Source organism: Ambystoma mexicanum, chromosome 6p, assembly GCF_040938575.1.
Source record: "Ambystoma mexicanum isolate Mex_15411 chromosome 6p, UKY_AmexF1_1, whole genome shotgun sequence".
In the NCBI taxonomy this organism is placed as follows: Eukaryota; Metazoa; Chordata; class Amphibia; order Caudata; family Ambystomatidae; genus Ambystoma; species Ambystoma mexicanum.
The window spans coordinates 617,582,656-617,608,512 of NC_090935.1; the positions used below are offsets into that span (position 1 = coordinate 617,582,656).

Sequence of the window (25,857 nt, forward strand, 5' to 3'; positions counted from 1 at the left end):
CTGCTGGCGAACCACCGGCACTTGGCGTTCGTCGCTGTCGCAAATAGATAGATCTGGGGATTGCCCCGATTGCCCCATCTGCGGAACAGGTGATTCACTTGGTCCTGCCGAAGTTTCCACTCGTGGCAAGAGCGCAGCTCCCTGCTGAGAGAGTCGGCGACAGTGTGCTTCACTCCTGCCAGATGAAACAGGATGAGGAACATCCCTTGGGCAATGGTCCAGTGCCATAGGTCCTGCGCTTCCATGTAGAGCACCGAGGATCTGGTGCACCCCCATGCTTCCCGATGTAAAACATTGTGGTGGTGTTGTCCGTGAAGACCCGCACCACCTTGCCCTTGAGGGACAGAAGGAAAGACCAGAGGCCCCAAAACATAGCCTCTCACCTCCGGCAGCCACAGGCCACTTGCGTGAATGGTGTGAGCTCCCCATCCCTCCAGGGAAGTGTCTGTCATGACTGTCTCCTGATGTGGGGGGTATGGAAATCCATGCCTCAGACAGATGTGCTTGCACTCCCCACCACTGTATCGCTCGACGGAAGCCCTTGTCGAGTGCAATCTTTTCCTGGAAGCTTCCCGACACTTGTATCCAGTGGGCGTCGATAAACTCCTGCAGTGGATGCATCCGTAGCCTGCATAGACAGATGAGGTAGATGCATGACCGCATCATGCCGAGCAGCGACTTGATGGAACTCACCGTGGCGACCTTCAGGGCCAACAACCATGGTACCTTGCCCAAGATAGCCGCTATCCTCTCCTCCGACGGAGACGCCAGGCACGACACTGTGTTGAGTGGGGATCCCAGAAACAGCGCGCCCTGCGATTGAGTCAAGCAGGACTTTGCATAGTTCACCGAGAACCCCAGATCCGTCAGTAGATGAACGGTCCTTTGCCGTGTGGTTGACGGCAATGTCCTTCGAGCTGGCTCGGATGAGCCAGTCGTCCAGATAAGGGTAGATGCGGATCACCCGCAGTCGCAGCGGTGCGGCTACTAGCACCAGGCACTTGGTGAACACCCCTGGTGCCGACTTCTATCCGAAGGGAAGGGTCTTGAATTGGTAGTGCTTCTCTTGAACCACGAAGCGTAGAAACTTGCAGTGACCCTTGTGAACGGGGATGTGAAAATATGCATCCTCCAAGTCCAGCGATGACAGGAAGTCCCCCTCCTTCCAGCTGTCCAAGAACATGCTGAAGCGGGACTATCCGTAATTTCTGCGATTTGATGTATTTGTTTAGTCGACAGATGGAGTATGGGCCTCCAGCCTTAAGTCTTCTTTTTCACGAGGAAGTACCTTGAGTACACTCCGGAGCCTCTTTGGGACGAGCTATATCGCGCTGTTTCTTAACATGGCCTGCACCTCCAGCAGCAGTTGAGGGACGTGGTTTTCCTGCTGGGCCACTGGTGGGTTTCAGGGACACTTCTGTTGAAACTCCTGGGAGATGACCGGCATCTTCTCGGGGGTTTTCTGTATGGGCCGCAACACAGCCTCCCTCCTGGGAGGAAGAGACACCCTCGTTTTCGGGGTTGTGCCCTGCGAAGCAGACTCTGCAGCCTTCGCAAGTGACGCTGCTACCCCCTCGATGGCCGGCTGGGCCTTAGCTGGGTGCACCTGGGCCTTCACCGTCAGGGCCAGAGCCTTGTCCTGCTTGGCCTTCTCCTTAGGAGGAGGGTCCGAGCCCCGCTCCCCCATGGCCTTCTACAGCAGGCTTCTCCTTAAATTTGTCCAGGTGATCAGACTTCCTCTTGGCCGATGATACAGAGCGTTCACTGGTGACGGAGGCAGGAGACGTTGATCGTGCCCTGGCCACCGAGGAGCCTGTCGCAATGGCGCTCGCGGAGGCAGTGGACTTGCGGTACTTAGCCTTTTGTTGGGCAACTGCGGGAGGAGTGCCATCAAAGGTTTTAAAAGCCTACTCAGACATCTTGGAGCTGGGAGAGGCATGCTGCTGGGACCCACCCAGAGCAGGGGCCTTGGCCTGTAGCCACTCGTTCAGCCATCTGTGCCAATCCATAATGCGAGGGGCCATCGCCTGGCAAAACGCACGATGATCCTCCTTGTGCATGGGGTACAGGCAGTAAAGACACTCGGAATGCTTATCGTCCGAGAAGACATTCTGCGAGCCGCAGCTGGAGCAAATCCTGAACAGAGGATCTGAATCCTCCTTCTCCTCCAACATGGTTCATGCGGCGTAGGCCTGAAGAATCTCATGGAAGCCTCCACGAAGAAACTCGATTAAATTCGCCCTTGGCACTGAAGAAACCGAAAAATGTGTCCCTGTTAATCGGAAGGGTGATCGATTTAACACAAGGCTCGATTGACCGAATAATGGAGTAAAACTCTTCCAAAAGGTGCAAAAACGAAGTAAAAGTTCAAGCGCTAAATACGAGGACTCCCAAGACTTGAATGTGCAGTAAAAATCAGAAGATGGCTGCCAGAGGAGGGGGCTTAGGTAGAGGGCAGTTATTGGCTGGGGGCAGTATGACCCAGAGCTCAGTGATTGGTTGTTAGGAGAAAGACAGTTCAGAAATTAAACAAAACTGATTTTTTCTTTACCGAGGATTCCCAGCCGGACGACGGGGAATATTCACGAACATGTGAATCCATGCCAGACCCCATGCTGGAGAACTTCCTCATAGCTACTATAGTCATTAATGTCGCCTAGCATTCACATTTCTCCATTATAAGGAGAGATCTATTCCCCCCACCCCACGACCCCCTTACCCTTCCTTTTCTAACCCACATTCTTCCCCCTTGCCTCACCTCCTTGGACTTGGAGGAATCACAGGCTTGCCTCCTTTGAACCACTGGTAATTCTGCTTGCATCTTTGTCTCCAAGACTACATTTTTTGTCCAGCCCCGTTGGGTTGCCCTCACTGCATCAACTTTGTCGTTTCGAGATTGTGCTGACAAAACATTAGACAGCTCCTCTTTCTGATCACCTTAAGGATTGCTTTTGTCTTTGGCCCATTAGCTTGTACCGATTGGATGCGGTTTTCTCAACAGTGACTTGTGCCAAATTAAGATATTGGCAACTATGCTTCACCATAACCGCATTGCTTTCCTGTTGACTTTACAACATTGTTTAATACACAGTTAGTGCTTCCCAAACAAGTGTTCCCTGGACTCAAAAACTGCATTCTTTGGACATTTTAATTGGATATTGCCAAAACTTGGGCAGCAGCAAAGTAAAACATTGCTGCTTTGGTAAAGATGTGAACACGTATTTTTATTATTGTGTAACTGTCATCTATTTGACTTATCACACAATACAAAACAAATTATTCACAACTCGTAAAATCATATTCATTAATAACCAACACGGAGAACAACATTTGCAAATCAACACACCAATCCCTGGGCATGTTGTCATCCAATTCAAGCCGCTTGAGTACTTTCACAAGTTTGATTGATAGAATGGATTCGTGCCCAGAGGACAGGCGATGTCAAAAACATCTAGTTTGCACCCATCTCGGCTTATCAACAAATCGAGAGAATGACTGAATTCTTAAGTCTTTGTAACTTCACATTCCATCAGAATGTGAAACAGGGATTGTCGTATTGCCAGTTTACACAGTGGACAAAACTCATCATTTCGCCGACAGTATTTCTCTGGTGGGTAGTACGTTTAATCAGAATCTTAGCAAAGCATCTCTTCCTCTACAATCCGGAAACTGCCGGAGATATTGTGGAAGGGCTCCTAGGCATTTGTCCTGAATATATGGATTCCTTTGAGGTGTTAGCCCACTCATGACATCTATGGTGTTTATCCAGTCCATTTCATTAAGCGTTCGTTTACACCCCTTCGGATTCGTTTTCAGCTCATCCTCAGTCCCCAGGAGGCGCTGCAGGATGGACGATACCTTCGCCATCAGTTTTTTCATGAAAACATTCTCACCTTTACATTCTTCTTGACAAAGGTCTGAATACAGTGTATTTTCTTGGGGCCATTAAACTAGCCTATATAACTGCAGCAGTTTCTACTCCAGACACACCCCCATGATTTCAATCCCAGTTCGTAACAAAGTGAGGCTATCAGGATTGATGGGGTGGGGGTGCATCAGGGCCTTCTTCCAAAGCCTTACTTCTAGATCATCCCAACCCAGTTGCCACACTTGGGGATTCAATGTGCATATCATACAAGAGTGGGAATGACTTCACTTCACCCTTTGTAGTATTTAATCATGGGTGTCAGAATTTTAAAAAAAAATGTATTTTGGTGTTGTTGATTTGCGTAGCTAGTTGGTCGATTTTAGCTCACAACTTCTCTTTTATTAAAGCAAGGTTTTTTTATGTGCTGTTAATCTGAAACAAATATTTGGTTTCCAAAACGGACTTTGACTCAATCGTCCATCTACCAGACTGTCTTTTGTCCGGGTGCCAATCTTCACTATATTAGTTTTACCCAGAATAACTTCTAACTCATTTGTCGACGCATATTTACTCATGGCATCCAGTAATTGTTGGATTCCCCGAGGGGTGAAATCCATAAGTGGGGTGCGGCATAGGCCAACCAGCTCACCTTCTGCTTACCAATCCTAGAGCTCCCCTGAGCGCTCTGGTGTTATTTTTAGATCTGCGAAATACAAATTAAAGAGGCAGGGAGCAAATATGCATCCCTGCCTTACTCCTCTTTCAGTGGGTGTGGGCTTGGTCAGATGCCCTTGGCCGTCTATTTGGACTAAGATTTTCAAACCTTTATGTAAATATAACAATTTAGCCAGGAGCCCAGGTGGACTGCTCCATTCTTCAGCTTTCCCCAGTCTCGTCCTATTCACGGTATCAAAAGCTTTAGTGAAGTCGATCAGTGCCACATCTAACGGGGAACTACCAGCCCCGCCATGCATTATCCCTAAGCGCATTTACCATCAATCCATTCAAGGTTGTCGACAAGCCGCGCCTAACGCCAATGTGTGCTTTGTGAAGCATAGTCTTATTTGCCCAGTTTTCCAATTCTCACAAGACTGCTACTGCGAATATTTTATTGTCTGCGTCAAGAAGGGCGATCGGACGATAGTTATTAGGAAGTTATTAGGATTAGTTCGATCGCCCCTATTGCCAATTGGCACTACTACCGCAGACTTCCAACTCGCAGGGCACTGTCTCGTCTCAATACAGTTCTCAAAGAGCAGATGCAACACTGTGGTCCAAGTCCCTCTGCATCGTCCTTTAAGTTGGAGTTTGAAAGGCTGTTCGGGCCCGCTGCTCTTGAGCGCAATGCTTTTTTTTAATCAAATTCCTTAGATCTGATGTGACACAGCGGTCTCAGGCAGCATCCATTAAAGTACTCTCTTCCCTATGCGAGATACTAATGAAGTGTCCCAAAATGCGAGCCTACAAAGACTAACAGATGAAAACAACATAAATGACGAGACCAAGTGTCAGATGCCATGTGGGGAAAAATTGCAACTGGGCAGAACATAAACAGAGGTAGACTACAACATTGCGATGATAGTAAAAGTGTATCCTCACCGACAGTAGAGCAGTGGTATTCAAACCTTTTATGAACAACCCCCCACCCCAGTACAAATATTGTTGCTGCCCCCCACCCACTTCAGATGCCATATCTGCTTATATTTTTTAAATTAAAAGCAGTCCCCATACTCCCTTTTGGAAGTCTCTCACATGCTCCGGACATCCTTTGGGCCCACCTGCAGTAAAGGATTATTCATATCATGTGACTATACAATTCCGTTCTGTTCCATTTAGGAGAGCCAAAGAAAATCATGTATTAAGTCGGAAATCGGAGAAACGGATTGGAAAAAATGTACAGTGTGACTGCATGCCTGATCTTAGCAAAATGAACTGGAGGTGAGGAGGGGGGTATTGGGAGAACCTGAAATCATTGGTGTCGCATGGGGAATGGAGAAAGATAATTTAAGAATGGCAAAACTATCAATAACAGACAGCCACTGCTGCAAAACGGTAGCCACCAAAAAAATATTACAGGTTAATGGTATGTAATTTTTGTAAATATAAAGAACATTTTACAATTCACTTACAGCTATTGCTCTGCAGCCACGATTTGTGCTTGCCACCAAACATCCTTCCGTTGTTGCCATAGGTACTTGAAACTCTTTGCTATCGAGGAGGAGTGGCCCGGCAACACCAACTGGAATGGGCATGTAGCCAATCACGTTTTCACAACAAGCTCCCAGAACCTGAAAGAGTTACATTTAAAATATGTGAGATGAAGGCATTCCAGTGAAAGTTTAGGATGGTTGATAAAATACATCAAAAGCCAGTAAAAGGTTACCCTATAGCCAGATAAACTGGACACAGCACTCCTCATAAAGCCACCATCCAGGGAGACTAGGCGGTGAATGAGAATTTACTAGCCAAGCTAAAAATTGTAATTGGATATTTATAGCACGCTTAACGCGCACCCAGGAATCAAACCCGAGTTGCTCCGCGTCGTCTTGCTTCCATGGCGAGTGCGTTGCCCCTGAGCTACCCTCCCGAGACTAAAAAGGTAAGCATGCTCCCAATTTAGCTTAAACCATTTTCTGTGCAAGTTACAGAGACAATGTATTTATGGTGACACTAAAAGGTGGCCGTTTCTCATTTAAAACATACCCAGCAATAGGGAGGGGTGTGGTTGCATTACGAACAAATGGGACACGCATCCAAGATTGCAATTAGGAAAAACCACCCATCCCTTGAAGAAAACACCAGAGAAGTACATGGCAATGGGTCCCCCATCCACTTGTTTCAGCAGTCTGCTCCCACCTGCACAGATTTCTAAAATACTGCAAATCGTTAGTCAGACTGTACCGTCTCCATTCCATGTTCCCGAATTACCCTCACACCTTTATTCCTAAACTCATTCTCTAATTATTGTAAAGCATCCTGAAAAGTGAACGCACTATAGTTACTCTTACAAAGTACATCTCACTAAGCACTAGGTCTGTTCAAATACAAAAATATAAATAAAAAAATGATCTAGGGAACATTTTTCTGCACAATATGCTGGATGCTCACTTTCAGAATTATTTTGCAAATATGCAACATGCAAATACCTCGTAGCGTGAGAAGTCTGCTATGAGAAATAATTGCAGTCTGTTGCATAATGAATCTAGCCATCAATAAAAACTGGCTCTTGGGGGAAGTGTTCTGCGCCATTTAAAAAAAAAAAAAAATTAACCCCCCCCCCCCCCCAGCACAACAAACCGCTTGCTTACCGCGCGCACAAATAATTCACTCCTTTAACAATCCAAGTCCAACAGTACAACTGAAAAGCCATTCCTATGCTTAGATGCCAACTGTGAACTGTTACCTGGCCCCAGCACGTGCAGTTTCTGTCCACACACTCACCAAAGAATAATTGTAATCTCTGTAAGGAAGCTGCTGTAGGGCTGTAGGTTCTGCCATCATCGGGGAGAGCATTTGTCTGCGTATGGACACGCCACGTTCTGGAGATTCCACTGCCGTTTCCAATTTATATGCAGGAATGTGTTTCGCCTGCACAAGTTGAATGACCTCAGCATCACTTAAGCAAGATGCACCTTCCTGCGCAGAAAGATTTTTAACAATGCTTTAGGTTGTCATGTCCTGCCTGTATATTTTAAAATAACTTTCCAGAAAACATTTACAGCAAAAATAAAAGATTCCCAAATAATTTTGCACAAAGGGGCCGCCTTCACAAAACCTTACCACCTAGGGAAATAGCACTGCAGGGGGACGTACTGTTATAGTACTGCCAGGCAAATGTAGGCATTACCTGATTTGCACTAGGCTAATTTCCCGGCAAATGACAGAATTCTGCACTCTGCTCACAAGTATGCTCGCTTTACTGAAGCATGCATACGGGCAAGAGGGCATGGAGGATGTTGGGAGGGTGCAGCCAAATTGAACTGTTGCAGGGAAAGCCCAATAATGCTCATCTTTTATGTCGGTAGGACCTGCGCTGAACAAAAAAAGATGCATTGGAGCACCTTACAGGGTTCAAAAGGTGGGAGGTGAAATTAATGCCTTGGGTGACCGCTATGTTGAGTCACCCATGCAGGATGTTCACAGATGTCTTACTTGGGGGGCTCGAAAAATTCGGATGCACTCCTCAATAGAACGGGGCTCATTTGGCAAAGCGGTTCCATTCAACCTTTCAGGAATCTCTTGCACCCGGTCAGCTTCGATCTCGCCGAGCACAAAGTTGGCTTTCGTAGGCTTTTCTACAGGCAGCGGCTTGATTACTTCACCTGTAATAAAAACAAAATGCATGCAGATTGGCAACTTAGAATATATGTCTGGAATCAAGAGCCAGGCAGACGAACATGCTCTTGCCAGTTGGTACAACAGAACTCAATTTGTGTGGTTCTCTTGTCCCTTTTTAATGGCACCCATGAACAGTTGGCTTTTTCCTGGATTTGAGTTTTTCTGTAAACAGGAGGACTTCCGTTAGTATCCCTGTAACAGTTCTCCTTTTCATGTGCGGTCTTATGTAGCCCATACGTTTCTATCACTACACAAGTGTCCTAGGAGTAAGCTTGTGGAAGCTGTAATCTAGTTTTGGGCTCACCAGGGCGCAGTCATTCTATATTCAATGTGTCGCCCAAGAACCCAAACATGTAGGTATTGGGGTACTACTGTATTCAAATAAAGTTACAGCCCCAGCCAATTGGTTTTGGGACATGTGTGTGGACCACAAGGCGGACTAAAATGGCTGCTGCGTTTGTGTGGGCTCATTTACAGTCCAGCCCTGCACCCTCTAAAGTAGTTTAAGCTGGGTCAGCATGTTTTTCTGCCCTGCACCTTTTAATTGTATAACACTTCAAGCTTCATGAGCCTTTCGTGACAGCACATAATAAAAACAACGCATAAAGCAGCACGCATAAAGCAAAAAGATCCTGCTAAATAAAGTTTAAAACTGGTCGGCAAGGGCAAAACATGGAAGATCATTGCAGCCCCACGAGTCAATCTCTAAGCCTTACTAGACAAGGAACACCATAGTAAAAAGACATTTGTTACATTATCTCAATATCAGGTGCAACAAGGTCCTGATCTTCCATGCTGCAACTAAAAAGAATGCCATCATTTTAGTTATTCTTAGAACCAATTCAACTGGTTTAAAAAAAGAAGGGAGAAAAAAAAAGCAGCTTCCTTCAGTTTCAATTTCTTCTAGCAAAGGGGTTAATTCAACTACTGCTCAGCTCACTGTGGGAAGGACAAAATGGAAAAATTGCAAAGTTTCTCATTCATTTCTAGAACACTTCTCAAAAAATTTTTTTTGAAGCAAACAGGTGCCTTGTTTTGCATCTTGAAAACTGATAAATAGAAGGCTGCTGAAAAGCTTCCCTAGAATACATGTCCAAGCACGGAACATTTAATTTGCCTGGTTCACCAATTTGAATGACGGTTTGTTTCGATTTGACCAATTGTAGATATATTTTACTTAAGCACTACAGACGTTGCTTTTGACCGCAACAGATCCTCCATACCTAGGGATTGCAATAGATGGACCCGAGTGTTTAGTGGTTTATAGGGCGTCTGATTATCCCCAAAACCTGTGCGTCTCTACCAGTCTTAGGCCCGCCACAAAGAGACTGGGTTTATCATGCAGAGGCCCTGCCCATTCCTCAGATCAGTCCCTGAATTGCTGGAGGATTGTCATGAAGACAGGCTGCTGGATGGTTAGGACATTTCAGCTGGGCCCTAGCTCCCTTGTCTTTGTCACAACAAAAATCAGGGAACCGGATTTAAAAAAATCAAGAATAGCCTTCAGTGTTAGATAGAGCATAGGATATAGCACACAACAATTCAAGAGCAAAGTATAAAGTTATAACAATGCCGATTTACTGTGTGTATGCTATCAATATCTCTCGGCAGAAGAACACCCTATCCCTATAGGGTGTCACTGTCCCATGGTCGGCGGTGGTGCATCGCCTATGCAAAAGGAAAGAAGGCGAGAAATACTGTCCCTGTACCTACAATGTATACAGTTTTAGCATTAGTTAACAGTTAAGATTGAACCAAGTCTGCCTCGTTTTCATGAACATTTCCTAGAGGAAGTATTTCCTTTGGGCACAAGGCTGTATTATTTATTCACCATCCAGGAAGTGTGTGCAAGTGGTGGCTCACAGATGTTTATATAAGGTTCAATGCAAAATTCTTGGAGTCAATTGTCTATGTCAGCTAGAAAAAATAATATTTTTGATTAAATCTGCCAGAGCCTGTAATCTATTATATTCCCTTATAGACCAGGCACTACGATTTTTAATTTGTTTAACGCCAGATAGAGCCCCAGTTTTTAAACTTGCCAACATTGGTCGAAATCCTCCAAAGACTAGATTGCAGCACTGGCTTAGTGCTTCTAGTCATGTTTATTGCTCCATCCCCCTTTCTCGTCTCAGTACTGGAGGGGAGGTAAATCAGTCAACTGGTCTGGAAAACCTGAGATTATTTTCCTGTACATTATAATAAGCCATACAGGCATGTTGTAAAGAGGTATAGGTCATGTGGAAATATGACTGCCAGGTTATTTTGGTGTATTGTTTTCTTACCCCTCTGGAGTTCGTCTTCTGCTACATGGTCCTCCCGTGTATATAGCTACCCCTAGGGTCAGAATCGGGTAGCTTCTGCCTTTCCCTGGCCACGTAAGAGAAGCTGCCACCCAGAGAAAAAGTGACAATCTTGCTAGATCCATCACAACACTCAATTCAGGACCCCTGTATTCTTGGTCCCTTTTGCCTAAGTTTGTGAGAGACGTTTGTGGGTGCATCAGTTTAATGAGACTAGGAACTAAAGGCCTTTGAGGTTCTCTGTGCTGTATAGACTTAAACACCAACAAAGTCTCCTCCGCATGTGTGGACCTCAGAATGCTCAGCTTCAGGACTACCCTTCTTTCAATTTCTGCGATAAGAGTTTCGGTTTGCATAATTCTGGCCTGAGGTAGAGAAGGCACAGCAGTGTGGGAAGGTGGAGCATTCAGACCAATCTGAAGATGAAGCATCCCTACGCTGCATTGTAGGGTACCTAGGAGGGGAGGTTTCCATTGTGAGTTAGGCTTCTCAACTTCGACCTTGCCAAGACTACGCAATTGTGCTTTTGTTGAGGCTCCAGGCACAGATCATTTGCAGATGGTGATCATTTGGGCTGGCTTGGCCGCCTTCTTGCATTTTTCCTTTCATTAATGGTGAAATTCTCCATGTAAAAATCCTCGGCCGTTTTGATGTCCATAGATTCGATGTCAACATCGAGACAAGGCTTTCAATGCCACCAAAGATTGTATCAATCACATCAAAGAGCTCCATACCAGCAAACATACTTCTGCCTGCTGTTCCAGAAACTCTCTTGTAGGTGGTGGCTATGAGGTATTTCTGCTACGGGTGGAGCCCAACCGGACCCCAAGCCTGATCTCTTCACTATTCTTCAGTCTCCTTTAGATAGTCAATAGGGTATTCCTAAATGGCAATCTGGTAAACAGCCAATACAGAGGGCATGGTTATTATCTTTGACAGATTTCTTCTCTCCACATAAACACGCTGATCAGAAAAAGGGACAGCTGTGGTAAAAAAACAAAAAAAAAAAATGGATAAAAAGAAAGCCTACCTTGGCAGGACACACTTTCAACGAAGGGAGAAAAAGAACACTCCTCAACAGAAAGCTGCAAAAAAAATCATGAACACCAGCAACAGTGATCGCTAACACATCCACCACCACCCATCCCCATGATTGGGCCAGTCTCGACACCACCAGCATGGCTTGCACACCCTGCCCTCTTAGCCTAGTCCCGCGCCTCAGAGTAACAGCTCCTCTCTCATGTGCTGTGTCCCTATTGGGCCCTTATGACCAAATGTACCAGATAATGTCACAATGCAGGCTAGGAAATGCACTTTCCAGCAAGGCAAGTGCCACCATGTCTGGCGTGGAACTTCCATTTATTCCAGCCCCTCCCACACTCTTACAGGATGCTGTTAAGAGCAGGACACCAGCTTAGCACAGAGTGGAATGGATGAGCACTCTGTTCAATTTCTAGCAGAGGGGATCGGAAGGGAAGGACCAGCCTTCAAAGAACTAGAGAAGCCTTGGCAGCAAAGCAAGTTCAGGTTGACAGACTCAGAAAAGTAAGAAATAGGTTCTGACACTATGGCAGGGCTATGAGCTGCAAACCCTGCTTGCTGGGTTGAGACAAGTACTGTCCTAAAATTAAATGATGGTCATTGGTATGTAATCTATAGTAGTGTTTCATTCAAACCATTTATCACTCCGATTGTAAAACTCTCCCAAGGTAAGCTGCGCAAACAAAACACATTTTACTAGTATCATAAGAAATTAACCCACACTGACTAAAATCGATTATACAGCATTATTAGACAAATCCAAGTTATGCCAGAGTTCTAATGCGTAGGTGAAGAGCAGAACATTTGCCAACAAATCCAGAAACCGCTAAAATGGAGCACCAGACATTCTACAAGTGTATTCTGATTATGAGTTCGGTTTTGGTGAGATCTAATTGAAGGATCAGCCCAGTCATAACCAGTGGATAGAAGGGATACAAGCAGGGTACTAATATGCCTATGACGATAAACAGAGCTCAATCTCCCTTCAGACACTGGTACCTTGAAAAACAATGTTCTTCTAGGATAGGCGACCCACTTGGTAGTTCAGAAAGTCTTGAAGTGATTGCTAGATGAGCTCACGGTAACATGGCAACTATGCATTTCTACAAATAGGCGGTACGAGCTGATGATTCCAACACAACAAAATCTGTCACGCTTCAATCACCAAGCTCTTGTTAGAGCGGATAAAACCAATTTAGATTGCAACAAGATTATCTTGAACCCTATTAGCAGAAAAAACGTCCATTAACCAGCATCACCCATTGTCAGAATTAGGGCAGTTCCGTTTTTTTTTTTTTTTAAATTAACAAAGTCTGCTAATCCGTCATATTTGGTTATCATCGGTCACTGGGTTTCAAAGGATGCCGGATCACTGAGCTTTGACTGTAAATAGCAGTGCTCCAACTCACAATAAACCATTACTTTCATTGAACAACTAATGTCCAAATGCCATCAGGATTAACTTAACCAACTAAGTCTCCAAAAAAGATCACGTTACCTCTTCCCTCGTTGACAGCCCGATTAGCCACTGTGCTTGTAGATGTATTATTCTTTTCACATTTTTGCTCCTTCCTGCAGGAGGGCTCTTGGGTCTTCAATACAGCTACCGGTGTGGCCATGGGATTTTTCAACGAAAAGGTGGATTCAGTTTCCGTCTGTTCAAAGAAGATGTACTTGACAGCGAGGGCAAGTGCTAATCCAAGAGTGATTACTTGTTCAATGTCCATGCTCACCATTCTGCAGAAAGATGAAAAAACCATGTAACGTTTAGGCCATGGTACATACTGTTGCAAAAGCTTTCCTGTTTAATGGCTTTTTTGCAAACAATAACACACCAATCGATTTCCCCACGAATCTTTTTAGTACCTGCTGCTCTTGCAAATTGGGCGCAGAGAAATAGTTGGCTTTGTGTACAGGATACTGATCATCAGACCAGATGAGAACAGGCAGAAGGCTGTTCAACGTAGGATTTTAAAACACATACAAATGTAGTAGATGTTACCTGGAGCATAACTACTACCAAAGGCTATAGTGAGGTATTTATAAGGCAACAGGTGCAATGATGTAGTACCATAGCACTGTGCTCCCTCAGGCTAGAATATGTGTGGGACTAGAAATGTTACCCATGTCGCCAAAGTGAAAAGGTACTCCCTGCAAAGAATAAAATGGAGTAAGAATCCAATGTGGTATAATGCAACATTAGCGGAATATGTGCTGCTATGAATTTGTACCTTTCTAGGTGGGGGGTTAGGGGGTGGGAGTGTTCCCGGCATCATCCCAAAGACTAGCATTTGTGATTCCTGAACCCCCTTCTTAATCCCCCAAAAAGGCATGATCTGTGGACACTTCCACCAAACATGCGACCATGTACAATGCACCCGCACCCTCTCCATTAGGCATGCAAGGACTCAGGGTATATTTGTACAGCCGAGGCGGTTTATAGTGCCATCGAAAAATAAGCTCGTACCAAACATTCCTGAAGTTGAGATGCATTTACCAACCTTGGTACTAGCTTCCAGTCCTCCCTAGATATTCCCTTCCATATTGATTTCTCCCATTTCACCATGTATGGCCACGAGGCCCTAGGAGTGGCATCATCTATGATCTTATGGAAGCCCGTGATAAGGCCCTTCGCCCCGTCCTGTGGTGCCTATTCTGACAGTACAGCAGCCTTTCATGTTCACTCACCCCAAAGCTGTGTTTACATTTGACAAACGATCTAATTGTCTGGCCCGTGAATATGGCCCAAATCCTCCGACCCCCTTGCCCCCCCCACCCAGTTCCACTCCCAGTGTAAAGCCTGGGTTACTAAAGATATGCGTTAACGAGTTTTCCATGTCCTCCACTTGCAGTTCAAGACTCCTGGTGGCTACATTCAAATGTTCCATGGCCTCATCCACTTCCTGCAGGCCCCTTTCCAGAAGATTTGTCCTTTCTGACCCACTTCTTGTCTCTTCTCAGTCAGTGCCGTAATGAGGTCCGACCTCATTAACTGAAACTGCTCTTGAAATGCCTTGCGCTACTGCCCAGCCACAGGCCGTTGATTGCAGGAGGAACCTGCTTCCAACTTCTCTGTGCAGGTCGGCTCTCTGTGGCCTCCCCAGTGAATGGAGTCTGTCCGCTATCCGGGGCCCCGCTGCTCTCCAAGTTAGAAAAGTAGGAAGGAGGGGGTGAGCCTGGTGCCGCGAGCCTCCAGTGACTAGTGTACCTACAGGCGATAAAGTGAACTGACTAGTCCCCGTAATTTGTCTATCTTTTGTCCCCAGGCCAGGGTGCACTCTGGGCCATGCCACCACATTGTGCCCGGTTTCCCCAGCTACTGTTATGGTTCACGCCCTGGACCCCACCTGCTGTTGGCTGTGTAAGCTCTGTGGCTCCCGGGAGAGGCAGCAACTTTTGGGGTGAGAGCGCCAAAACTCCTGCCGGCCGACGGAGCAGAGGTTGGCACGTCGAGAGGGTGCCAGCGGCCATCTTGGAATCCCCCCAAATGTATAATTTTCACATTGAATGCAGCTGCCATGTCTCACTGAATTTACATCAAACTGCTACCCTTTTGAAGCCCCCATCGGTAAAGTCAAAAAACCAAGCACAGAATGGATTTGTTAAAACCATCGCAACAAATATTACCTTACCTAGAAAGATAAAATTGCCAGAGGGGAACACTAGGATCTATTCTCTTAGGGACATTTTCATCCAATTCAATGAGGACTTGAGGATTTTCAGCTGTGGTGTTCTGAGACGAGGGTTCTGTAATCCACCGGCTGTGTGCATGCACAAGAACTAAGCCTAGAGACTTTGGAAGGGAGACATGGACAACTTTAATAAGTTTAAAACATGAAACCATAATTAACTTTGAATTCTCAAAAAGGTTGATGTCACAAAAACCCAGACAGTGGAGTTCTAATATTCACAGTAATGCAATTAAACAAAAGGAGCACCCAGTGAACATCTCAAACAACCCAAATGCAGGTTTTACCTGCTGATCTAATCCGGTGTTTTAAGCTTTCAAAAGCCTGAACGGATCTCGTTTTAAGTACAATTTGTTGGGACGGTCCCCTTATGCCCCAGAGTCCACGATAGAAGAGGAATCCGACGACAACTAGGTAACCCGACTCTCATAAAATATGTTGCAGTTCCAATGGTAAACTAATAAGGGGGGCAGGGTATGCAACGTCCACATAATGCTAACAGAACACTGCAAAGTTTGCTTCGGTTATATTGGCATGTGCAATACATCTAGTTCGTACAACAGCCATGGCAACAGAACAAAAAAACCGAGTGATGTACATTCGCAACTCTTGCCCTTTTCATAATGGCAAAGTAAATACAATGCTGGCAAGAATACAAATAACCCACTTCATTCAGCAGAATGCCCCTTAAACTGGGATCAAGCCCTTTGTGACAATGATACTGGAGGACATGGATGGGTGGTCCTTACCATAATCATTTTTACTCTTTGAGTCACTGGGTTTGGTTTGTTGTCCTCTTCCTCTTCAAGAACACGAGCAAAATGATTAAGTTGCCATATAGGACGGCCTTCGCGGCTTTCCCTGGACAGCTGCCAAATCAAAAAGGAAATCATCATGAGAACACAGATAAACAGTAAAAAGACTATAAAGCTAAAAGAGACTTTAATATATGCAGGATGAGGAAGCCAGGGAATGCCTGAATCAAAAACACAATATACACCTCTCACAAAAGCTCCTTCTGTGGCGATATTACAATGTGACATGCATGTGTAAAGCACAACCCTCTCTGCAACTGAAGACCTGCCATTTTTTGGGTGACAAAATGTCAGTAGACTCAACGTTTCATGATGTATTTAAAATTGGAAACCGGGCTGCCCCACTCCGTACCAACACCTACAAACTAGGGGTGAATGCACGTTGAAATTAAAGTGTACCAATTAAGGGAGTTGCTTGGTGATGACAGATGGGCGTAGAGTGCGACAAGGAGGCTAAACGTGCGTAGTGAAGGCATGGCTCACAAATTCTACTAGTCCAATTGCACTGGCAAGGAGAACTTATGAAGGGTGAGCACCATTTGCAGGTACTAGGCATTGCTAGTATAGGGGATGGTGACATTTAATGCAAACCTTGGGACTAGTAACAGCAAATAAAGGTTTCTGTGCATGTATGGCATTTGGTTAGCAGCATTGCACCAAAAATGAAGTGTGCTTATGGGAATATGCACCATTTTACAGAAAACACTTCTATTTTAAGAACAATGGCTTAACAAAAATAACCAGTAACCAGAAAGCAGAAGTCATGTACAGCAACATTATTGAACCAAAATGCCTGGCAATTTAATGCAAAGAATATAAAACGGAAAGGGCATTGCATTGAAATTATGATGGAAGTAACCAAAACGACGGCCTAATCACTTCGACATGGTCATCCAATAGCACGTCGATTTAAACCTTAATTGGAATAAGAGAGGCTTCTCTGACCTCCTGGGTTGCAATACTTGTTCCCCACTATGACATTCGGCAAGATTTAATTACATAACTATAAAAATGGCCAGGCTTCAGTCAACAATACCATCTTAAATGGGAGACTTGGACCATATGTATGCCTCAAGTTTTTTTAACCTTCCTACAGCCCTCCCAAGATGAGCCTGGCTGCTCTTCTAGACTACCAGTACCTTGAGTGGTATTGACTATAACAGAGTTTATTTACTGTCTTGCCCAAGGATAGTCGTATAACGTCCTTAAGGTGGACTTTAGAAAAACTGTCTTAACACCTCAGACTACATTCCCTGCTCCTCCCCTGCTGGCATCTCTTATTTGTTGCGTTTTGCCACTCGTGTGCTCACACTAACTTCCACAACATGTCACACCCATGAAAAGCATGGGAAAAAGTCAAAATGAGCGACACTGATCAACTTTGGACATCTTTTATGCGGACTAACAGGTAAACCCACGAGCTCTGCACCAAAACATCCTCATCTTGTCACATGATACAAACCGGTTCCTGAATTTTGAAAAACGACCTCAACCTTTCCCAACCCACTCAAATCAATTCTGCCCTCTGTTGAACCTCCATCATACCCCACTTCAGTACGTGAACGCAGACTAACCTTTCACAACCCTGGTATCATGCCTCACACTAGACTCTGAGCAGGTTTGACAGCATAGCCTGCATTCTGAACAGGATAACATTTTGTCGAACTGCTATCTTTCCCTGCCCAATAGTATATGCCATGTCACTTCCATCACCCACTTATTCTGAGAAACCCAAACCTCCTACATCCATCTTGGCCATTAACATCCTAGCCCACAGTGACCAGACCAAAAAAAAAAAAAAAAAAAAAAAAAAAAAAAGGCGGTGAAGTCACTCCTACTCAAACCTCAACACAATTCCCACCCAAAACACACCATTGCTTCTTTGAGAAGCATGTTTAGCAAATTTCCATTTAATGCCAACTCGATCTTGATGGTCTGATTTTCTTGCCACGCACTGGCTTATCATATACACATCCTTGGAGATGAGAACATCTGGTCAGATATCCTAGACATCTGTCCATCAAATGCCTTTACAACACATACCCAAATTTGCTTTAGCCTAGTGGGTCATTACACCAACTAACCTGGACACTCGCTAGCTTGATGTGGTTTATACCTTGAGATTCCTGCTGGGTTCCACTAATCATGTGTCACTATCTTTGTCGATCAGTTTCATGCTCAATGCCTGCAACATCATCCCACTCGTCCTTTACCTCGCATGACGCCTCAACCAAAACGTGTTGGAAGCACAAATGCCTGACCCATACTTCCAAAAAACACATCTTGTACACTGGACCATGACCAGCTTCTTAGCAATCTTGATTGCAAACTCTTGGACTCCATTGCAGCCACTAAAATATCACTTTTCCAAACCATGGATCAAAACCACTTCAATGGTTGGACTACTAGAACACTGTTTACTTGGTCCTAACAAATAAAAATCAGAACTGCCGCTCCTACTAATCTTCTCACTCAAGCATTGGGACCACATCTTGTCCTGCCTGAAAGCATTGAACCAGTTCCCTGTTAATCATCTCCAAATCCTTTGGCATTATACACAAGAGCCTCAGCAACAAAAACGTCCTTACGATCGCCCTGCACATAAAGAGAAATCTCCTGCATGAGCTCAAAATAAGAACCCAAAACCTGCTCTGCGCTCACAAATCTAAGCGGTTGTTCATTGGCTGTTTGTATCTAAACTTTGGTACTAACTCCCTGCAGCAATTCAAAATTAAAGGCCCCTATCCCCAGCTTCGGCAATAAAGGAAACGTCATTCTAGTAACCTCACCCACCCACCCACTTCTTTTAAGCTCCATCCGTGATATGGATTCGCTAATAATTGCACAGACGTTCCATATAACTCTTGCAGGTTGTTCCACCTGGCATTCCTGGGGTTTAAATGTAAACTTGTCCCTCTGTTGTATTCTTACAGTACATTTCATCCACACTTACCAGCATACAGTGCGTTTATTTAATTTTGTGACATCATTTATATACCTCAGAGTGTGCATCAGCGGTGTGACCTGATGTATGGAACTGTATCTTTTTGTAGCAGCTATCTGAAACCTAGCCTTCTTTATTTATGCTGATGTTTTATAAAGGCTGCACGAGTGCCTGCCACAACAATGCTCCATCTCCACTTCAGTACCGTTCCGGATACCACCTATACATCTTCAGAAAATGTCAGAATAACGCCAAACCTTTGCTTCTAAACCCATTAATAAACAAAAACTGCATTTGCATCAAAAAGCAGCACATGCTACAACTGCGTAAGAACACATCAGGTCACACCCTACATCTCCTCTGCAAGGAAAACATACAATCTACGTCTTTGCAAATCATCTCACTGTCTTATAGAACTGGTTTGGGGTTGCCAGGATCTCAAGCAGCATATACGGATGTACTCAAGCATGCCGAGCCTTGGAGAAATTATACCGGCAGAACCTTGCAGGCGGAGACAACCGAAATAGCTGGTCAAGGGAAAAGCATGCCACCACAGACTGTAGGAGGACAATAGGCTCTGTAAATGTAATGTGGTGTGGTGTGGTGTGGCCAGTGTGTGGGCCGGAAGCAATATTGTTAACAAATGCCAATGTGATCGCGCAGCAATGGCAACAGAAAGACCATTGTTAATGAAGCTAGGAAAGAATGTTAGCACTACCCCCAAACGGTGAAAAGGCACCAGCATTGGCATCGTAACTCATTTCAGGGATCATTTACATACATTAAGTGCAGAATCTCGGCTAGGTTAATCACACCCACTATTGCCAGTATATTCCCTGTTAGCATGGTCGTACCTCCAACACCAAGGAAACGCAAGCCGGAAAGAAGGTCATGAAAACAAAATAATTGGCCAGGACGGACATGCATCCAAAACAACACATTATTTCCAGCTGACGCACTCCTGGATGATAAAAGAAATAGAAAATTAATGCACAGGAAAACAGACATTTTTGTTGCAATCCAATCACTTGTATGCATTCAGTTCATACAACTAGAACTCAAACGTTTGCAATGCTTGAAAAATCAATGCCGTCAGATCCTACAAAATGATAATACATGGCTTGTATTTATAGATTACTGATAGCAAATATACGGGCAGTTTTAACCCCTGCTTGGCAGAGTGGCAAATACAACCAAGCACAATATAGTACCTTTGCTCCCTTTGCAAGTGAGGTGTGCGAGGGGTCAAATACGAGATGGACACAAAAAGGTAGTGTTCTCAATTTTTGCCATTTATTAAATGAAAAGGGGCGAGATAAACGCCTCTTTCCCTATCCCAACAAGGATGTCCCTAAGGATGACTTTTGTATAATGATACGCAGGTGCAAAACCTGCTGAGCCAACTAAATTGTACATAAGTGCAAAGATTGCAAAGGCTGTATACAGTCTAAAGACCTGTGGGCTCTGAGGCCTATGGGTGTGTGGTGCATTATAAAAATTAAACTAAATAAAGCTACTAGAGGCACGTATTGCGCGTTTGCAGACCTGCAGTATAAAAGCATTCTAGCGCCTAGATGGGCATCAGGGGTTAATCACAATGCATGGATTCAGCTTCCCCTGAAGCATTCTGCTTTCGCAAGGGCCACTTCGCCATTTATGGTAAGCGGGCACTCAAGCGTGTGAGGAAAAACAGCTTGACTCGAGTGATAAGACATACCAGAGAAGCTGCAGCTGGGCTTCGAGTTGAGAGGGGTAAGGAGAAAGAGAGATGTCCTCGAGCTCAAATGGGTCCCAGGCGTTGGCAAAAAGGAATTAAACCGTTCTAAAGATCTGCGATTTATAACTTGCATTTCATTCTTCCCATTTTACTAAAATTGCTGTTTGTTTAGTTAGTCTGCTTATTGTTAAATAAATTATACGTTTTATGCTCGACTTGTTATCTCTCTGGCATGAGTTCATGGCTATAGCCAAGATCGAACCTGGGAGCAAGTGTTTTATGGCAAGTGGGCTGGTCCCAGAATGGGGCTTACACCCTTCACGATACATCTGACGTAGTCTTGAGGATTTGTGCAAAGCTATGCCATTCTGGAGCTATAATAAGTGTAAAGGAGAGCACAGTGCACACAGTGGGGCGTTCTGTTACATTCCATGTTGCTCTATCTGCAGTTCAGGGAGAACAATGACAGAACTTTTGCATCGGTTTGTCGCGCTGTGTTAGGGAGAATTCTCATAAATGTGCTTATTCTCTTCACCTTGGAGACCCCCAGCAACTTTGCTCGATTTTGAGGACTTGATTTTTTTACCTGGAGAGAGTGTGAGCCTTTTATTCACACTCATGTATTTTGATGTGCGTTTTACTCTTGTGTTCTTTGATTGTGGAGTTTTAGATAGGCATAATCTTTTCATTTCTTGTGTCACACAGCGCCTTCAGTGCAGTGGCACAGGGATGTCCTTTGGACTTCCCAAGATTTAAAGTTAAATTGACTTTACTTGTCTTTTTAATTTCATAGACCCAGCACACACTATCTTCCTGTAGAGTGCTGGAGGGGGTTGCTTAGTATCCCCTGTGTCTAAACATTCATGTAGCTGTCAAAAGCTACCCTTTCCTATTCAAATGGCAGTGGTTTCATAACAAACTACCATGATTATTCCCGACGGCGAACACCGGTAGCTAAAAATCGGCGCCCAAGACACTTCTGTAAAAACAGACTCCGGTCATCTTTTTTTCCCATTTCTTTGTGGAAAGGTCCTTCTAGTGTTTAACTCTGCGTGCCAAACCATGTTTGGTCCTTTTGTCCGTGAGCCTTTGGCAGGCTTGGCGTCTGAGTGTCTGGGGTGGGCAAGAAGTGAGGGAGGTGCCCGAAACGCCCGGTGCTTGGTTTCCTAGGAGACCCAAATGCACTCTGGTGTGATTGGCTGGCTGATTGTCCGGCAAGGACAGCCACCCTGTTGGGCGAGTGACGGCAAGGTTGGAATGAATGGGAGAAAACGCCAGAACTCCATTCAACAGAGAAGCTCCTTCAAGGACTGCTTCTACCTTTTAGTTGGTGGGACCAATCAACTCTTAAAACACCTGAATACCATTCTCAATGCTGGTTAAGGTTTAATCAGGAAGAGGGATACCAGTGTGTGGTCTTGAATCTACAGCTACTCGAACTGAAGTGACTCCATTTTGTTTGCTTCGACGATGATCCCGTGCAGTGCAGGAGTCCCCCGACGTCCTCCCTCTTGTCCCCACAACTGAGGCTCAGGAACAGTGAGATCTGCAGGAACTGCCAGGAACCAACATCTCCAGCTGCATCTTTTTGCTTCACAGTAAGGTACTGTGCCATCCGGTAGAGAGATCCTAACTCTCGCGGGGCAAGTGTGTGGAACTTTCCCCACTTGCAGGCCTAATCAGCTTGTGACCCAGCATATCATTCTTTTTCGCCTAAACTACTTCTGAGATCTTTGACATTTGTTACCAGAAATGGTCAATAGACTTTGGCCTGGCCTATTGAATTGAACTGACCCTCCTGGTACACTGAACCTTTGCATTGCCTAACAGAAGTGTTTTCTAATCCATTGTACAAACCTATGTCTTTTTATTCCCATTGAAAGTAATTAAAGTGCCATTTGGCTCCTTTTTTGGGGGAGCTCAAACTGTCTCTACAACTAGAGTTTGTTACTGTAGTGTATTGGTGTTTAATATTAAGTTGATTTCTACTAGTGAATGTTTTCTAAATGATTGAGTAAATAGATGTACAAGTACTTTCTACCAAGAAACCTTGAGTGTAAGTGTCTACTTAAACCACTGTGATTGTGATACTTCTGTGCAATTTCAACTACTGCTCACATTCCCTCTTGAGATAAGCCTGGCTGCTCAGCTCACTACCAAAAGGTGTGTGGTACAGACTTATACCAAAGGTTGGTTTTTGCTTACACCTGAAGTCCTAATTGTGTGTGGTGTTCCCAGAAGGTACTGCAGGCAATTCTGCCTAACACGCCGATGGCTTGTAATGGGAATATTTATTTCCTCTGTGGTAATTAGCAAATGTTTGGCTGACTTACTACTTGAGAAAAAAGGCCAGCGAGGAGAAGGCTGCAAAGAGCAGGGAATGGCTCTGTTCACGAGTGCTCCGAGGAATATGCAATAAAGGATTTAATGTGTTTTTCTGTATAAAAGGTTTGTTTGGATGACAACGTGAAACCGGTTTTAGCCCCATGTCATAAGTGCAGAAACAGTCGCAAAAGCACTGGAAATAAAAATTCTGAATGGTAATCCAAACAGTTTATCTGGCCCCAGAGTACCAGTGAATGAGTATGGGGGGCTGAAATGTTGACTGGCGAAGGTTTGCTTTTAATACTGGTTTTAATTGTTGACATTCCCGAATACATCTTGGGAACGGTCAGGTTGCTAGGAAAAGGTCAACATCTGCATTGAGAGAGTTTGTTTTTGTGACCTGCAAAAATCCATGTTTAGTGGCGAATTCCGTTTTGTGCACGCTACGTGGGCTTCATCGCATTTAGCTGTGACTGTGCCATATATGGTTATATTGGTTGAGAAACTCACTAATGAACTGAGTGGCATGTGGTTATTGATTTGTACATGATTTGGACCCACAAGATCAAATTGCTGTGAAGGGGGGCGGGGGGAAAAACAAAAGGCAATTTAAATGTCCGAAGGTTATTTGAACAGTCACACTGTTTGTCATGGATTGGTTGCTAGAGACTTTGAAATGTTGCAATTGAGTACTTTATGCTTTCAACATTACATTGTTACTATCATGCTGATGAAGAGAAATGTAGAAAAGGCTGCCGAAAAACTGATAGCCCATATGCTGAATAGAGGGTGAAGTAAAGAAAAATCCTGAGCCGGTTATTGAAATGTTACAACAGGTGACAACTTGTGAATAAAAATGAAGCACAGAAATTCTTTGGCTTGATGGGTTTTTGGAGAAATCACATAATGCACCAGAGTATGATTTTAAAGCCAACCTACAAAGTTACCTGGAAGAAATATGCTTTTGAAGGGGGCATTATCAGCAGACTGCTTTTCAACAGGCTAAAGACTCTTTACAGAATTACATTAAGTTTTAAGCTGGTTCCGATAAAAAAAAAAAAAAAAAACACACACACACACAAACACAAACACCCCCCCCCCCACCATCCTCCCCCCTAGGATCCTGTTGGAAAAATACTTGTCTACAAGGATGTTGCAGTGTGGAGTTTGTGGTAAAAGTAAGCTGTGAACTTGGACGAAATGCCTGAACCGAGTGCTATGCAGTCATGCCAGAATCTCCCCTCAAAGCCGCACCTGCTTAGGATTCATTATCAGAAAAATCACAGAAGAAAGCACTGGTTCACAGATAGAAATGCCAAGTAAAATAAGGACAGAGACTCTGGCAATTTAGTAGTTTTTAAAAGTTGAGAAAAGGCAACCACACCATTTCTCCACCAAATAAAAATACTACTAGAACCCCAGAAAGCATGCTGTGGTGCAAATATCAAGAAGCCCCTTGGTGGGAGGGCACTACCAGTCTGCTAATGATTCGGGGCCCAGGTTCAGGGCCTCACTTCACACAGGCCTGTAACTCTGGCCCAGGGTCATTACCTGACCCTCCTACTTCGGGGTATATTGCTCAAGTAACACTTAATTTACAGCGCTATGTGACTGCACAACTGTGGTAGTACAAGTAAACTACAAGTTAATATATTAACAAATCAACATGGGATTGAAGAATATTGCAGGTAACAAAAACAACATACATTAGCACTGCCACCTTGTAGCTAAGAAATTAGGCAAACAAGAAACGCTACACCTTACTGATCAAAATAAAAGTAGGAAATAAATAGGATTATCTGACGAGGGCTTTTACTGGCCATGTTAACATTTTGATTTTAAAAGGTTTTAAAACTGGATGCCCAGACACAACCTGTATTTGATCAGGGAATGGGCAACACAATATCAAACAATATCAAAGACTTCAAGTAGCATGTGTTAAATGAACAAAACAAAAAACACGAATTGTAGCCATCTAGAAATCCTGCTGTGCATTTTTTTTTTTTTTTTTTTTTATGTTGAGAGTGAACCTTTTCCTTTAAGGCACAAAGGTAAATGCAAAGGGCATGGTTGAATGCGATTAAGTCGGAAGCTTGAAATAAGTACTCAAACTGCAGAAAGGTTATTAAAGAAAAAAGTTAAATCTTCTATTTGGTTAACAAGAATGACACATGGAGAAATCTCTGCCAGCATTAAGTCAGCCAGCCACTGATGCTCAGCAAACTATCTTAGGAAGCATAGGTCTGGGTCCATGCCAGCCAATCCTTACTGACCTCAGTTTCTCTTCCCTTGCTTTCATCTCGGAAACACGATTGTTAGGCCCGCCCTGCTTCACCTACTGGCCAATCCCCAGATGTCCAACGTGAAGAGCCAGGAAGGCAAGGGAATCCCCCTTTTCAAGGTCAATGACCTGAATCCATACCAGTCACACCCCACATAAGCATGGGAAAAACACCCACTCTATTCTATGGCGTCTTGCTTTCTGCCATACTTAAGGTTTCTGTATTTCACTTTTGTAGTACACCTCACCCTTCGGGCAGTGTCGCTGGGAGTCCATTGGGCTTTCCTTTTTATATTTTCCTTAACTACTGTGCTCAAGGTTAGAAGGCTACTTTGTATCCATCTTTTCCTTTTGTGATATAAGCACACACCACCATTTGTGGAGTACTGAGGGGTTACCTTGTATCCCCTTTCTCACTGCTCCTGTAACATTCATTTTACAGTAACAAGCATAGAATGGTGGCAGTGGTTGCATTCTAAAGACTTGTGTGATTTTTGCCAGCAGGCTCGCTCCACAGCTGCGATTACACACACAGA

The 25,857-nt window shown here is 44.4% G+C and overlaps 1 protein-coding gene across 2 annotated transcripts in view; it reads right to left on the bottom strand.

Moving 5' to 3' along the window:
- The window catches only part of HMGCR (3-hydroxy-3-methylglutaryl-CoA reductase), an 82,629-nt gene that overhangs the window by 42,451 nt on the left and 14,321 nt on the right, over positions 1-25,857 (bottom strand). For both annotated transcript variants that reach the window (XM_069627470.1, XM_069627471.1), the window contains exons 7-13: positions 19,853-19,959; positions 15,989-16,108; positions 15,183-15,343; positions 13,049-13,287; positions 8,021-8,190; positions 7,310-7,504; positions 5,998-6,156 (exon numbers count right to left, since the gene is read on the bottom strand). In XM_069627470.1, the coding sequence (XP_069483571.1) occupies positions 5,998-6,156; positions 7,310-7,504; positions 8,021-8,190; positions 13,049-13,287; positions 15,183-15,343; positions 15,989-16,108; positions 19,853-19,959 (1,151 nt within the window). The remainder of the gene's footprint in view (positions 1-5,997; positions 6,157-7,309; positions 7,505-8,020; positions 8,191-13,048; positions 13,288-15,182; positions 15,344-15,988; positions 16,109-19,852; positions 19,960-25,857) is intronic.